Source organism: Amphibalanus amphitrite, unplaced genomic scaffold (genome assembly GCF_019059575.1).
Source record: "Amphibalanus amphitrite isolate SeventyFive unplaced genomic scaffold, NRLGWU_Aamphi_draft 000361F_arrow, whole genome shotgun sequence".
In the NCBI taxonomy this organism is placed as follows: domain Eukaryota; kingdom Metazoa; phylum Arthropoda; class Thecostraca; order Balanomorpha; family Balanidae; genus Amphibalanus; species Amphibalanus amphitrite.
Genome location: NW_024881855.1, coordinates 108,448 through 123,793, shown reverse-complemented (window position 1 = coordinate 123,793; position 15,346 = coordinate 108,448). Strand labels below are relative to the sequence as shown.

Here is a 15,346-nt window from a genome sequence, read left to right as displayed (position 1 = left end):
GACCGAAACAACACTGTCGAATGCAAATTGCTTGCACATTGACCCCACAAACGCCATTCCTCCTATAGATAGACCTGTATTCGCCAGTATTCACATTTACACCCGACGCCTCTGCACGCCGACATTATCATCCTAGAGCCGGTCCGTGGTTCGGCCGACTCAGCCGAACACAGACCGGCTTAGCTGAACTCAGTCGAGCTCAGCCGAACTCAGTCGAGCCCAGACCGGCTCAGTCGAGCCCAGACCGGCTCAGTCGAGCCCAGACCGGCTCAATCGAGCTCAGGCCGGCTGGGACCGGCTCAGCCGACCACCAGCAGCTCGTCTGACGTGAAGGTGTACTCGGGTACCTCCAGGTTCAGTGGTGCCGGTCCCTTGCGGATGCGGCCTGACGCGTCGTAGTGAGAGCCGTGGCACGGACAGTAGTAGCCGCCGAACTCACCTGGGGGCACAGTGGACCCGGTCAGTACGGCGGGGGATCGGGCAGCGGGATTAACGAAGCTCTCGAGTTGCGGGTCAGATAACAGATTAAACCGTGTCAGTTTATCAGTGTGTAACATATTCAATTGCACACAGGGAGTCTACTCGCTGCTACCAAAAGCTGATGATGATTTGGTGTTTAAGGGCGCACCAGCAACGAGGCTATATCGCGCCCATATCTTAACTTTCTTTCTCAAAGTCGGGGGCTACCAAAAGCATTTCTTAAACCGTTCCAAATAGGTTCACGCCTCAATCCACTCCTCAACCATTGCACTTTGCTAAGTTCTTTTCAACACGCGCTCTAACACCCCGCCACTCTTGAGCGATGCCGGCGATAGCGCGCGTCACGTACCGGAGTTTGCGATCGGCACGCAGCCCAGGTGGGTGCAGACGCCCACCAGTACCAGCCAGCGGTCCTGCTTCACGCGCACGTCGTCGTGCTCCGGGTCACGCAGGGTGGCCAGGTTGACGCTCTTCTCGGTCTGGATCTCATCAGCGGTCCTGCGGCGGCGGGCGGTAAGAACACGATCAGAATCAAGGCGGTCAGGGGGAGGGGTGGGGGTGGGGCTAAGGGGTGCTGTCAGGTTGAAAGTGGTGTGGATGACGATCAAGTCCGTTGCGGATCGCGAGGCAATTTCGCGACTCAACAGAACCCATAGACACTAGAATCGCCAATCATACCAAGCTTAAATGTCACCAGTTTAGTCACATCAGGATGACACAAGCTACAAGCTCAGCTACAAGCACGGGAACGCAACTCAACAGTCCCCTCCACCGATATATCCCCTCGGAGAAGTCTCATCAAACACCGCCGTGCCGATCCCACCCACCTGTGGCGGACAAAGAGCGGCTTGTTGCGCCACTTGAAGGTGATGTTCTTGCCCTCGGGGATGTCGTTGAGGTTGATCTCAATCTTGGCCAGCGCCAGCACGTCAGCGGAGGCCGAGAGTGACGACACAAAGTGGGTCACGACAGACTTGGCGCCGTACGCCGCGCCCACACTGCCGGCTGCCAGCGGGGAGGGGGACGGGGTCAGGGTCTGCATCGGGGTCGTCATCCATACGAGGACGAACTAGCTTCAACTATGTAATATTTTGCAAAAATAAAGCTTGCAAACTTTTATGTTTGATCACACAATGTATGTATTGTCCGAAAAACTGAAACATAACATCCCCGACCCCATCCCCCAAGAAAGTTGTTGAAAGGGATTGTTCTGAATTATACAGACTGTAAGCCATGCTTTGCATTTCCAGTCTGCTCCCTATCCTACTGAAATCCCGCACCCAATGTGATTTCTCACAGTGTTCGCCTCCCACCACCAGCTGTCTATGAGTGTCTCCAGCCGACCTCACCCACTCATCCCCCGCTAACCTCCGGCCAGGATGTAGGAGAAGCTCTGTCGGGAGGCGCGCGAATCCTCGGCGCGCGCGCGCGGGTCGGTGGTGGCGCTGCGCCGGTAGTCGCTGAAGTCGGGCACCTGCAGGTCCGTGTGGGCGCATCGTACCTGGGAGCTCACTGCGGGCATGGGGCAGAGGTCGTTAGAAACTGTGAGCAGGGGGCAGGGGTTGTGAGAAACTGTGAGCATGGGGCAGGGGTGGTCAGAAACTGGGGGCATGGGGCAGATGGTAGGCTTGCGCACTGCCAGACTCTGCAGGGTGCAGACTGCAGGGGAAACTGGAGTAGTCAGGATCTCCATGTAGATGATATAGATACTGTGAAGCTGGAGTAGTCAGGATCTCCATGTAGATGATGTAGATACTGTGAAGCTGGAGCAGTCAGGATCTCCATGTAGATGATATAGATACTGTGAAGCTGATGCCGCTAAGATGTACCTAGGTAGGTACATCTTTGTAGCAAGGCACAAGCAGTGTACCAAGGTAGGTGAACTGTTAGAAACATCTGGTATTTTGTTCACTATCAGACTGACAATGCAGTGGGTGCACTGATGTCTGGCAGTGTAACTATGTCAGAGTGTACACCGAAAGAATATGTGGAACCATAGAAACATGGTCATATGCAGTAAAAAAAAAACTTGTACCAAATTCAATTGATCTTTCACTGATCAATTTTGATCAATTGGTACTTAAAGCCATAATCATCTAATCTAAGGTGTTTAAATATGCCATCAATTGACTTTTGACCATTTTCTGAACCTATTTATGAACTAATTGGCACATCTTGCACACCATGTATGCACCCAAAGTTGTATTGACCTAGATTTTGTAGTAGCAAAATTATATTTTTAAGTAACTCTGGATAAGTAAATGTCAGCCTGGTCTTAGTACATATCCCAGCAGTTTCATTTTTACAATAATTTCATTTACACTTGAAGTCTCATAATAAAATTGGTTATTTTCTTGAAATTTGACAACATTGAAAGGACTGTTGATTGCTCATCCAAAATTCAGTCAGATACAGTTATATACTGCTAGTTACTCAGCCAATGAAGGTACTTATTGTGAGCTAGTTATATGACTACTAGTTAATAACCTATAGCATGTGCTTACTGTGAGCTAGTTATGTGACTAGCTCACATTGCTGTCATGCCAAGGCCTACTATGTGAGGTCAGATTCTGAGCTCACATAGTAGTTTTTGCCTTGGTATGGCAGATTGGCTCACAATGTAACTAGCTGACTTAACTAAGTCACATTTTGTAAGTTAATTCTATTTTGAAACAGCATACAGCATGATGATGATGATGATGATTAGGTAGCTGACAACTTCATTATTTTTATGATTCCAGTTACATTGAATAAAACATGATTTAATGTTTCATAAATTAGCACTAGCAGAGTAAAATAAATAAGCATTGAAAACATATACAACAGTGAGCAAATACAACAATTCATAAGTGATACAGCCTAACTTATTCACGTATTTGAGGCCATTTTGATTTAAAGCACCAAATACTGATCTAATAACCCCTGAAACTCGGAAAGGACATCAGGCGACGACATGAGCGAAAGCACAGGGAAACACATTATGAAGTTATTAATATCTCATATTCGAATTATCCTGGAAAATAAAAAAATGCTTACCACCAAGTCCAACAGAAGCAATTGGTGCAGTTTTGGGAGCAATTGCATTACGTAAAATCTGGCTAGAAAGCTTAGGCTGCGCAGGAGTGGCAATTAGCCTTTCAGCCAAAACTGGATTTGCAGTCGCACCTGAGGGAATAACTTGGGTAGTTGCCCTGACCGCTGCTGCAATAGAGCTACTGCGAGCGAGCGCGTTCATTTTCGGAAATTTTGCAGAACACAGACACCAAAAAACACCACCCAAGCCCCAGTATCCAAGTGCACGGAGATAGAGAAACAGTTTTCAGGCATGTAAATTGAAGTTGCAAAAACATAAGCGATTCGCTTTCTTTTTTATGCAAATATAATATGTTTGTTCAAATAACTCCACCAGAAAATAACGAAAGGATTCAAGATCCATGTAAAATAATGATATTGTTAGGGAAAATTCATCTCTATTTTTCTGGCGATAAATGATACAAGCTCTAGTGTCCTAAATTGCCGAAAGAGGTCAGGACTGCACAAGTAATCCCGAGCCTCGGACAGTCCGATCTATTGATGGCCTTGGTCGAAATTTGAAATTGAAGAGTTCGATAGATGAACCCGAGATTACTGGATGAACCACTTTACCGAAGCTTTGAAGAAAATGTCCTCTCGATACGAATCATCCGTCCCTCGTTTTCATCCTCAGGATGCTCATCCTGATCCTTCACGCTGCAACCCTCGCTCCGGGCTGGACAGGCAACTTTATCTCATGCGGGCTGCTCCCTTGGAGCGGCACCGCTGCTCCCAGGGGAAGCGACACCCGTAGCCGGGTGCAGAGAGTAGGGGGGGGGGGGAGGAGGGCTGGTCGGGGCCTTTCGGACGGGCTCAGCCCCGGTGACTCTAGGTCTAGACTCTAGAACGTGCACGCCCAGACCAACGTCTCTCCCTGATTCGGGATTCCTATAATCCTTCCGGCCCTGAAATGGTTTAGTCAGACCGAAATGGCCCCCTCCCCAAAAAATCCATACGAATAATCACTTCCAAACGTGATATTTTGTATGGAAGAGGAGAAACTAACGCGATTATGGCACCGGATTCTTTCTTGTGCATTCTCCTAGCCTGATCACAAGTAACGAAGAACTAAGAAAGGACACTGACCCGACCAAGGATCATGATCTAGGCTGACCTAGATAACTGATCTTGGTTCTGAGTTGACACTATAGAAATAGTTTTTCTGCATACCCAAGTGAATGAAAAAAAAAATATCGTGGAGAATTTAGATTTACTGACATTTGAGACAGGAACCTACACAGTCAAGTCCCTTGGACAGTCAACTTATGTGACCTGGGAAATGCCGCGAGTCTGAACTGCAGTGGCTCGTAGTCTCTAGTAGCCCAGCTTATTCCAGTACCCCGGATAGTCCACTTGAAGTAACTGGTGATTTCATTCCAGTGACCTGGAGATGTGGCGCGTCAGCTCTAGTGACCTGAGGACTGCTCCAGTAACCTGGAGGTCATTCCAGTGACCTGGACATTACTTCACTGTCACTCCAGTGACCTGGACATTACTCCACTGTCACTCCTGACTCCAGTGACCTGGACATTACTCCAGTGACCTGGAGACTGCTCCAGTGACCTGGAGACTGCTCCAGTGACCTGGAGACTGCTCCAATGACCTGGAGACTGCTACAGTGACTCCAGTGACCTGGAGACTGTTCCAGTGACTTGGAGACTACACCAGTGACCTGAAGTGGATAGTTCACATGAAGCCTGAAGGTGATATAAATGGTGTTGCCTGGATGACCTGGAAAACTATTGACTGTAATGATGACATTAAGGTTTACGGCAATAAATGACAAAGGACTCACTAATGTACTTATGACATTTAGTAGCTGTCTTACTGTGACATACCTACTCAATCTCATGACTGGTCCACTGACCACTGGAATCATTTCAAGCTGCAAAACAATTAAAATTAGCAGTACCCATCTTGCAGTCTAACTGCTGCTTGAAAGTTGAAAAGGAACATAGCCTGAAGGCTTAAAGGTTAGCAGCAAATACATGGTAGCCAGAAGTCAGTAGACATATAGTAAATGTGTACCCAAATACATTCTGATATATGCAGTCACTTCCATCAACCATTCCTACAAGTTGAAGTATAACTAATCAGCAAACAGCACATGCACAATGACTGACATTTTTATTGCAATGGCATCAACAGCTTTACAAAAGACTTTGAACTTTTCAGTGGAATTGATTGATTTACCACAAAATAGATATGAAAGGCCAGGTCAAGTCATATTTTATGTAAGGACACAGGCACAGCTTTTTAAATCTTGTTGAAGGCAGCGACATCAACACTCTGGACATAATCCTCAAACTCCTCAATCTTCTCTGTGAGTTCTTCAATGGAGACTTTGTCATCTTCTACTGTGCACATGATGGTGAGCTTCTTGATGCCAAAGGCCAGAGGTACAAGCTTTCCTGCGCCCCAGAGGAGACCATCCATCTCAATGGTGCGCACCACCTTCTCCAACTCTGCCATGTCAGTTTCATCATCCCAAGGTTTCACATCAAGTAGCACTGAGGACTTAGCAATGAGGGCTGGCTTCTTAGACTTTTTGGCAGCATAGGCAGCCACCCTTTCAGCCTTGATACGCTCTGCCTCTGCAGATTCTTCCTCATCATCACTACCAAACAGGTCCACATCATCATCATCATCGTCATCCTTAGCAGCAGCAGGAGCTGAGGCAGGCTTGGTGGCAGCAGGTGCTGCAGAGCCATTCACCTTCAGCTCCAGCGCTGACAGACGCGATTCCAGTTTCTTGATGATTTCTGACATGTCGCTGCACATTTTCCTGAGTTCAGCATTCTCCTGCTCGATGACGGAGACCTTGGAAATGACATCGCCACCAGCCCCCGCGCCTCCGGCCTGCAGCGATTTCTGAATCTGCTGCCTAGCCTTGGCGATCTCGCTGGCCACGGACGATGCCGGCGTAGCAGATGGAGTCGCGAAGCCCCGCGAAAGCCGCTCGTAGTGCTTGCGTTCCGCATCATCGTGAGTGGCCTTGTCGAACCATAGCAGGTCCTTCTTGGGTTGACCACTGCTGACCATTTTGATCTATATAAAGTCGAAAAGGTGTGTAAATCTCACCACACACACACAACGACACGAATGGGGCAACGCCGGCACGTGAAAGGACCGTGAGCGCGTCAGACGTGTCGAACTAATAGTGCTGGTTCGTTGAAACGCGACTTACTTGAAACGAGCAAGTACTTGTAATAAAGAAATAAAGTCTGCATTTTTGCATAAAAGTGGCAAGCAATAAAGAGTACATAATACACTTAAAATTAGAAATTATAAGTCAATAATGAATCCAGCGTTTACATGGAAACTTAGTACCTTTTTTGTTCCTTAGGAGGTACTTGGAAAGAAGGAAAGTACGTCTATCCAGCTCTATAACTTGCTTGGCAAAACGGCGCAGATGATACAAAAACAAATCTCGTTATTGTTTAGCGAATATATTGATATATTGCTGAATATCACAGCCAAGTCAAAGTACAGCGGTAATTTACTCTTATTTGACATTAAATCGAGTCACTATCTAGGGGTGAGATAATTACTTTTATTGCTTTTATGATAGATGACCAAGTATTAGATTACCGGCGGCCAGAACCTTTTCCTTGTCGCATCGGTGCTCAAATTTCAGTTACCTAGTAGGTACCATATATCTCAATCTATCCTACCTATCTATAGATAGATAGATCCTACCTATCTATCTACCTACCTATCTCAATCTATCTGATGCACATACAAAACAAAAAAGAAGTTCAATTTCACTGTCACTGTTCAGTGTTGCTTGTTGATTGCTGCTGCAGTAATTAACACTTTTATTTCAATTCTAGTGTATCTAGAGGCAAGTTTTTGTCAGTTTTGTGTCATACTTGTTAAAACATTGGTTTCCCAGTGAGCAGTGGAGTGGCCAGAACCTTTTCCCATTCCGCTGCCAGTCTGGGAACTGAGCCGGCCCTGCTGGGCGCTGGCTGCTGAGTGGGGGAGCTCTCGTTTGAGGAGCAGGCAGTTGAGCTGCTGCTGTAGGCCATCAAACCAAACCTTAATCAGCTTATGCCAAACAAGACCTAGAATATTTCTGTTGTGATAAAAAAATCAGCACTTGTTAAAAAAATGCAATACAGGGTGTTCGCGAAAATATGTCATGATTCTAATCGCTTTGTAGGAAAAATTGCTTGAACGCACGTGCACGTATTTATGCCCATTTGACAGAGGACATTTTCAAGTTTTCTTTCATATGCATTTTAATTTATAATATTAAAAATCTTGCCTTGCACAGAGCGAAAAACAAATATCGCCAAAAAGCACTTGGATTCGATGCCCGTAGTTTCCATGCTACAACAGTTCGGTGCATGCTTTGATGCCTCCGCTGCACCCCTTGTAAGGCGATTTTTTTACTGCACATGCAACTTACTACCAAAGTGATCGTTAGAAATCGAATGAACCCTTGAAAGTCCGAGAAAAAGAATTATTTATAGTCATTTAAACTACAAAGAGATCACCCATTTGGTCAACGAGATGCCTTCCCTGACCATCTGCGAGCTCGCGCAAGATGCGGGGTGCGGTCCAACATGTCTCATTATATTATTGATAATGACATGGGGATTAGGGTGGTCCTTATTTCCATACAAAATTTTTATTTTTATTTTTTCGCGCTTGCGCCCCCTCAAATGATGCCATTCGTCTAGAAACGTGGAAAAAGAGCAAAAAGAGCGAAATCGGCGGATGCTTTTTGGTGGCTCAATGCATATTAACCCTCGTATGTGTAGGGGTGGGATGGACCCCCATGAGTTTTCGCGAATAACTCACGTAAAAAGCGGCCGATCGCGACGAGACTTTCAGTATCCTCGAGATGATCAATTTTATACATACTCTGAAAATTTCATGACCCTGACCCAAATGACCTTTGACCTGTGACCTATTTCTCGAGACCATGTTTGGCCGGAGTCGCGATTCAGCGTATGTCAGCTCTCATTATCCGCGTGTTTCTAATATTTTTGCGATTATAAACGTCCAAACATGTGAAATGATGTTCGCCCCATGCATTACGGTGGGTGTCAAGGTCACCTGAAGGTCAGGTCAGGTCAGGTCATTGACCTATGATGACCTCGTGTCACTTTTCCGAGGTATACATGTTTCTAGGGCAGTTTTTCGGGCTGATTTCGAATTTAGCATCCATTTGAACATTTACGAAGTAGTTTTGGTGCCTTTGTTATGTGTTACGACGCCACCAGTGGTAGTTGAGACCTACTATGGGTAGCCGGCAGGACGCCTAATGGCTGACCTGACCTGACCTGACCCGACCTGGTCTAAATGCACGAATACATCATATGTGATCAAAACTAGCATGAAATTCGTGATCAGCACCCCCAAAAACAATACAGCTTCACTGTACGAAGCTCTTGCAGGTCCCGATTTTTCTGACCACTGGGTCATTGACCTGACCTGGAAGGTCAACCAATGACCTAGGACCTTAAATTGGATATCATCGGTTTCCTCTCGTCACGGGCAACACGCTCGTTTTTTCGCAAAGCTCTAGCGCGATCTGGAGCCAAAAGGCAGAGGGGTCCAACCGACCCCCCCCCCACACACACACACACGTTAGACGTTAGCGGAAAGTTGCGGCGTGATGGCCGTGGTTCGACCACGCTTTCGGGATGACAGAGTGGCTGTACCCATGCTGGGGCCAGGTCTCACGGCTCCGCGAAGTGGGGACGATTCGGAGCTACTCGAGGTTATGCTTTCCAGCTCCACTTGGTCGGCTGCCGCCCGCGCCTCCTCCGACGCGACGCCTTGCTCCTCCTCCTCTCTTCGGCGTCATCCCTCCTCCTCTTCTTCTTTTCTTGGGAATGGAGCGCCATGTCTGCCTCTGTCATTCTATCCCGTCTCCCTGGCTCACGTTGGGCGAGAAGGAAGGCGCGATCTTCCGGGATGGTTAGGTATCAAGGACATTGCGTCACCGTGGGCGATATCAAAGATATTTTCCAGTTGTTTCTTGAATACGTCCTCGTTGCTTGTTTGGGTGGCGGAAGTCCTGTTCTTGTTCTTTTTCAGGCGTTTCCACTCGTCGAAGAGAGTTTCCACCTTCTTGACCGCTCTCCCTTTGTGCTGGGTGGGATTCCTGGCCCTGGCCCAGAACTCCTCTACTCTAGTACCTTCTCTAACGTCCGGTTGGCCACTTCCCGGACCGTTTCCTAGAGGATTTGGTGGCGGTGGAGGAAGTAGGCGAGAGATTGGCCGCGGGATGGGAGCTTGCATAGGTGGTGGAACGGGAGGGGGCACTGGAGCACCGTGCCCCCATTAATTTTGCCATTTTAGTATAACCCTATGGGCGTTGCATGGAAAGAATGGGACCAAAAGTCGGCAGTGCCCCCCCCCCCCCTAATTGAAGGTGTTCCGCCGCTACTGGGAACTTGGAGCCAAGGAGTTCATAACTGGGGGACACCATGTACCCAGAAGTTTGCGACGCAGACAACCGTTACACCTGAGGAAGAGGGAACGAACGTTGATCGACGAAACGGACATTGAGCGAACATTGACGAACGAACGAGCGTTGAGCTACCAGTAAATAATGAAGTAGGGATCTGAAATTTTGACAGACATGTTTTTTCGTTAAACGGCACCGATTGAAGGGGCGCAAGGTATCCAAATACGATTTTCGAAAATAAGGACCACCCTAATGGGGATTATACCCTACAAGGTCAGGAATCAATAGGTGCTATTTAGGGTAGAAAAGGGCTAAGAATTTACTTTGCTTCGAGGATAAAAACCCAAATCAATTCTGAGCACCGCTCACCGGCCACGCCCGGTCAACCAGTGAAGCACACATCCACCTTCATGGAGGCGCCGACGGCCAGAACAAACGGTTTGGGTAGATATGCCACCCTCAAAGGCTAGGTAAGAACACCAGCTCCACAGTCCGAAGGTCATTGCTTGATTTGCGATAGACGCTCATGGTGCCGCGAGGCCTTCTTCTTAAGACTTCAAATTGAAACACCAACATTGCCGCTGAAAACTGCTGCGTGGGAGTGCTCTAGAAGTTTAAGCGAGAAATGTGGGGCAACTCGGGGCAAGACAATGGTCAAAACGCTGCAGACATGCGCACGGGTAGGATGGGTTCAAGTCCACACTTCGAAAATTGCACTCCGGTGCCTAAACGAAATGCTAGGGCCCGTTTCTTGAGCAGGAGGACCCTTACCCCCTGGTCGACCCATTCACTTGGTGTCAGCCCCATCGGCCGTTACCTGTGGGATATCTGAAGTCCAAGGACTACAGGAAGACAGCCAAGAATCTTTCTCGGCTGATGATAGTGATTGCAAAGGCCGTCCGTGTTCACTTATAACACGTGCGTGCGAATGAACCCTTATGTGTAATCTCTAGGTGATACGTGCATCCGCCGAAAAGGGGTTCATATTGAAAACAGCGTGTGGGGTGCGCCCGGTTTGACATGAGGCACTGATACATGTGTATAACAAAACTTGAAGATCCGGGCAACACATTTCAGCAAGACATTTGATCCTTGCTTATTTGAGCTGGCGATAATGGCGTAACGAAATCATGACATATTTTTGCGAACACCCTGTACATTGTCCATGGCTGAAGGCTCATTGCTCATTGCTGACCATGTCAATTTGGTGCCTTCTCCATCTCATTTTATTGGACAAGCTACACTGGCAGATAGCTTGAGTGATGAGGGTGGTACTGCTGCCTTCCATGTTAAGGCAGTGCTGCTGACTCTTCCTTATAAAATTGTCATCAATCCATAGTAAATATGCATCACACCAAGCACCACCTACTACTAAATGACCCTGCACGGTACAAAGAAAATACATATTTGGAAGTACCATGCTTTACAGTCTGGCCAGTTCCATTACAATATTGGTCCAAAGTTGACAAGATAAGCTGTTTTAGTCCTGTGTGTACTCAAGTACTCCAGTGCAGGAAAGATGTGTTTACTCCATCTGTGTAATATTTCAGACAGGAAGGTGACCGGCAGCGATGGACGATGGTCTGGCTGAGGCGGTGGCCGCCGCCGGCGCGGGCGCCGAGCCGGGCCCGCTGGCGGAGCTCTCGTTCGAGGAGCAGGCCGTCGAGCTGCTGCTGCAGGCCATCACCGTGGTGTCTGCCGGCGCCATGGTGCTCGGCGGCGCCGTGCCCTACATCCCGCAGTACCTGGAGATAAAGAGGAACCAGAACACGGACGGCTTCTCGCTGTTCGTCTGTCTCGCCCTGCTGCTGGCCAACACGCTACGTATCCTGTTCTGGTACGTTGGGAGTACAGTGTAGCTTAGCCATGGGTCACTGATTACTGATATTGTCGACTTTACCATCTTAAGACCTCTAGTATGTAGCATGTTTGTAATATCATGACGTAACTACGATGTGATGTCACGTCTTACGGTGTAGCAGTGCGACGTCAAACGTGTAGCGTTTGGCATTACGATTGTGTAACATTGAGGCGGCAATCGGCATAGCACCTCAGTTAGCGTGAATGAGTGGCGCGAGTGACATAACGAGTGACTTAGTGCCCATGCTTTGTTCCGTGAAATCCTGGGACAGGTGGCAGCGTGACGATCACGATGTGACGACGTGTGACCAGTAGCGATGCAACGGTGCCGAGTAACGGTATCGGAGTAATGACGGTATCGAGTAACGGAGTTTCAATGTGACTGACTGTGTGACGAGTATCCGTGTGACGTACACGTATTACGAGTGTCGATGTAACAGCGACGACTATTGATGTGATGAAGTGTCAATGCTGTATGATGCTCGAAGTTCGAACAGATGACAATATGATAACCTGTGACGAGTGACGCTACGACTGACGGTGTGCCTGCTCTGCCGGCAGGATGGGCCACCCGTTCGAGCTGCCTCTGCTGGCTCAGAGCGTCATCATGAACGTGGTGATGCTGCTACTGATTCACGTCTGTGTTACCGTCAAGGCCCGTCAGCAGATCGTCAAACACAAGGAGCGCACATTTACTGGTATGTGTATGGAGCGGGCGGGGGGAGTGTGACGCATCCATTATCCAGTCAGTGACATAGTATTTTAATAGTGGTCGTTAATAACGACTCGTTATTGAGACGATCTAGCTAGAGGTCAGAAACAGCCATGGCGTTGAAGCCAATTTTTTATCTGGATTGGGGCCGGATTCAGAGTTATCGGGCCCCTGGGTGTTTCGCGGCAATAGTCTGGTGATCAGAGGTATGCTCTTTGCCGTGTTGTGCGTTGTGTTTGCTGATATTTGATCGGTGTCAGTGACACGTACCCTCTCCTTGTGTCGGCAGATTTCGACATGCGCTACTTCTGGGAGTGGACCGACTTCGAGTCGTACGTGGAGTGCATGCTCACCTTCGCGCTAGTGGGATCCGTCCTCATGTATTTCCTGATTGGTGAGTAGCTGATCTTATAAGTCTTCTGGAAAGCACATGTAAAACTTTAAAGACACGTTGACGTGACTCCTGCACTTAAGGATTAAGTCCATAATTGACTTTTACTCCCGGCCTAGTGTGACAGCGACAGGCAAAGTTTTGTATAAGTCGGAATATCACTCTATAGTTCGATTGTCTTTACATGTGTAGTGCGTACTGTGTACTTACGTATCGGTCATCTGCCGCTCACCTTAGTTGAGCTTGTTGATTATGGTCCATGCGCTGTTGTCGCCGTTTGTGTTTCATTGCACGTTTTGTGGCATTGTCATGAGCCTCTATATCCTCAGATAATCCATGGTTCGTGGAAACGGTGGGATTTTTGGCTGTGTTTACCGAAGCAATGCTCGGGGCACCGCAGTTTTACAAGAACTTTGAGCAGAAGTCAACCTATGGAATGAGGTATGTGCTTATCACGCAGTGTTTTTCTAGTGTTTATCTTTTTAGTTTTGTTCTGTCCTTGTTTCTATAAGCTGTCATGATATAGTGACCAATCAGTAATCATATTTACTGGCTATAATTCAGCCGAGTTAGGACAGGATGTTATTATTTATCATTTAACGTTTAATCATTTTAGAAAACATTTTACGAAGTAGCCATATGACGCCATACGATTGTTTGCTAGATAGGAAAAGTACATAAGTTAGTGGTATTTTTCATGAGATTTGCACACTACGAGTCGTTGACGTAATCCAATGTGCCCGTGACTTGTCACGAGTGCCCGTGATCTAATAACCCCCTCCCCCCCTCCTCCCTCAGTGTGAAGATGGTGGTAATGTGGACGTGTGGCGACACGTTCAAAACCGTCTACTTCATCGTGCGCTCGGCGCCGGCGCAGTTCTGGCTCTGCGGCTTCCTGCAGATGGGTATCGACGTGGCCATTCTGGCGCAGGTCGCCTACTATCGGCAGGACACGCTGCGCCGCCGCAAGAGCGACCTCGGACGGTGACGCGCCGAACCGCAGCTTCACCGGCCGGCGCCAGGCGGCGCTGCGGTCGGCGCACACCAGCCATGGTTGATGTAAGTGGCGCTGCGGTCGCCTGTGTATTGTAGTTGCCGGGGTCACCGGCAGGTGGCGCGCAGAGGGGTGCTGTGGGAGTGTGGAGCGGGATTCCACAGACGGAGAGCTCCCACTAATCGCAGCAGTGAACGGCCAAAGCCGTCCCTCCTGCCTGTCGTTTGTCCCCCGCTCCCCCAACTGTGGCTACTAGAGGTCCCCCCTGGGCTACCTCGGATGGAATCACTGCCTGGCTGGCCACGGGGGCAGCTATCGGACATACCGTGACCCCGGACTGAAGGCGGAGCGGTGCTATAAGTGTACTCAGTTCACAGGGTGCTTTTAAGGCGACTTCTCCTCGAGTTCCTTCAATCGGAACTCGCTGCGATGAGGACTACGGTACGGAAGAACAACGATAATAGTCATATGTCTAATCAATCGTTTGTGGGGTAACAACGATGGTATCAATGTTGTGTTGCGAGATGCAGCTGCTGTGTTTCCGTTTGTGATAAGAGATTCAGACGTTTTCTTATCAAAAGCGAGTTCCAATCATGACTTGAGTGCTTGTGAAAGCAGATAATTAGCGTGCCAATAATCGCTCGGATAGTGTGATTGTACGACCTGGACAGTTACAGATGTCGCCCGAATATCTTAATGAGACATCTGTCGAGAGGATCAGGTATCAGATCTTGTCCTGTGATTATTCTACGTGTCTTACCGCACGAGCTATAGGAAATTGGAGTTTCCTGCTAATTGAGTTCCCCTCGCCTACTTCCCATTGTGATTTGGTGTGGTCCTATAAGTGATTAAACAGCCTCGCTTGAAGATGATCAACTTGTCTAATTCCTATTTTTAAATGCATGCCATATGTTTCCCGTAAGCTTCGGTTTTAGCTTCTGCATTCCCGCGTGATCCGTTGACGTTTCTTTACTTTGCTGACGGTATGCGACAGGAGAGCCTCTTGAAGAGCATACTATCAGTGACTACTGCTAGCTAATGCGGCTGATTAGCTTGCTTATTGTGTCGTTATTTTACCATGCCTTTGAATGCTGGTAGGCAGAGAGATTCTGGAGAATCAGTGCCTTCGTTTGAGCCGGGTCCGCTGAAGGGCGAGGTGCGGCCACCGGTAAGTCGATCTCAGGCGCACACTTGTACTCCTGGTGCTTCTCTTGCCTTCGCACGTGTGTTTTGTGGCGTATGCGCCGCCGTGCGTGCCCCTCTCGCCTTCACGTGTAGGGACTCGGTGATTTTGTGTTACTCGATATTGTAGGCTTCATTGTGTACAATAACTGAATACAGAAAGGATTTAGGACGGAATATGTCGGTCTGTATCGAGCTACCCATTTACCGTTTTATTATTTACTATTT

At 48.1% G+C, this 15,346-nt stretch overlaps 3 protein-coding genes across 6 annotated transcripts; 1 reads left to right on the top strand and 2 right to left on the bottom strand.

The window, feature by feature from the left end:
- Nucleotides 1-59: 59 nt before the first annotated feature.
- On the bottom strand, nucleotides 60-3,806 carry LOC122389545 (cytochrome b-c1 complex subunit Rieske, mitochondrial-like). 2 transcript variants are annotated; one of them, XM_043381695.1, is made up of 5 exons: nucleotides 3,517-3,806; nucleotides 1,849-1,992; nucleotides 1,308-1,485; nucleotides 830-978; nucleotides 60-439 (listed from the first exon to the last, which is right to left on the bottom strand). In XM_043381695.1, exons 1-5 carry the CDS (start codon nucleotides 3,713-3,715, stop codon nucleotides 300-302), a joined length of 810 nt encoding a protein of 269 aa, XP_043237630.1. In that variant the 5' UTR covers nucleotides 3,716-3,806; the 3' UTR covers nucleotides 60-299. The 2 variants fall into 2 exon arrangements, with proteins under 2 accessions (XP_043237630.1, XP_043237631.1); XM_043381696.1 differs by having other exon boundaries at nucleotides 3,646-3,806.
- A 1,854-nt stretch (nucleotides 3,807-5,660) lies between these two features.
- On the bottom strand, nucleotides 5,661-6,696 carry LOC122389543 (elongation factor 1-delta-like). Its single transcript, XM_043381692.1, has one exon. The coding sequence runs from the start codon at nucleotides 6,592-6,594 to the stop codon at nucleotides 5,809-5,811; it is 786 nt and encodes a 261-aa protein (XP_043237627.1). The 5' UTR covers nucleotides 6,595-6,696; the 3' UTR covers nucleotides 5,661-5,808.
- A 277-nt stretch (nucleotides 6,697-6,973) lies between these two features.
- LOC122389542 (solute carrier family 66 member 2-like) lies at nucleotides 6,974-15,297 on the top strand. Of its 3 annotated transcripts, none has more exons than XM_043381690.1 (6): nucleotides 6,974-7,090; nucleotides 11,530-11,816; nucleotides 12,401-12,537; nucleotides 12,841-12,945; nucleotides 13,272-13,383; nucleotides 13,741-15,297. In XM_043381690.1, the coding sequence occupies exons 2-6, from the start codon at nucleotides 11,551-11,553 to the stop codon at nucleotides 13,928-13,930; spliced, it is 810 nt and encodes a 269-aa protein (XP_043237625.1). In that variant the 5' UTR covers nucleotides 6,974-7,090; nucleotides 11,530-11,550; the 3' UTR covers nucleotides 13,931-15,297. The 3 variants fall into 3 exon arrangements, with proteins under 3 accessions (XP_043237625.1, XP_043237623.1, XP_043237626.1); XM_043381688.1 differs by having other exon boundaries at nucleotides 7,002-7,046; XM_043381691.1 differs by having other exon boundaries at nucleotides 7,010-7,038.
- Nucleotides 15,298-15,346: the final 49 nt, after the last annotated feature.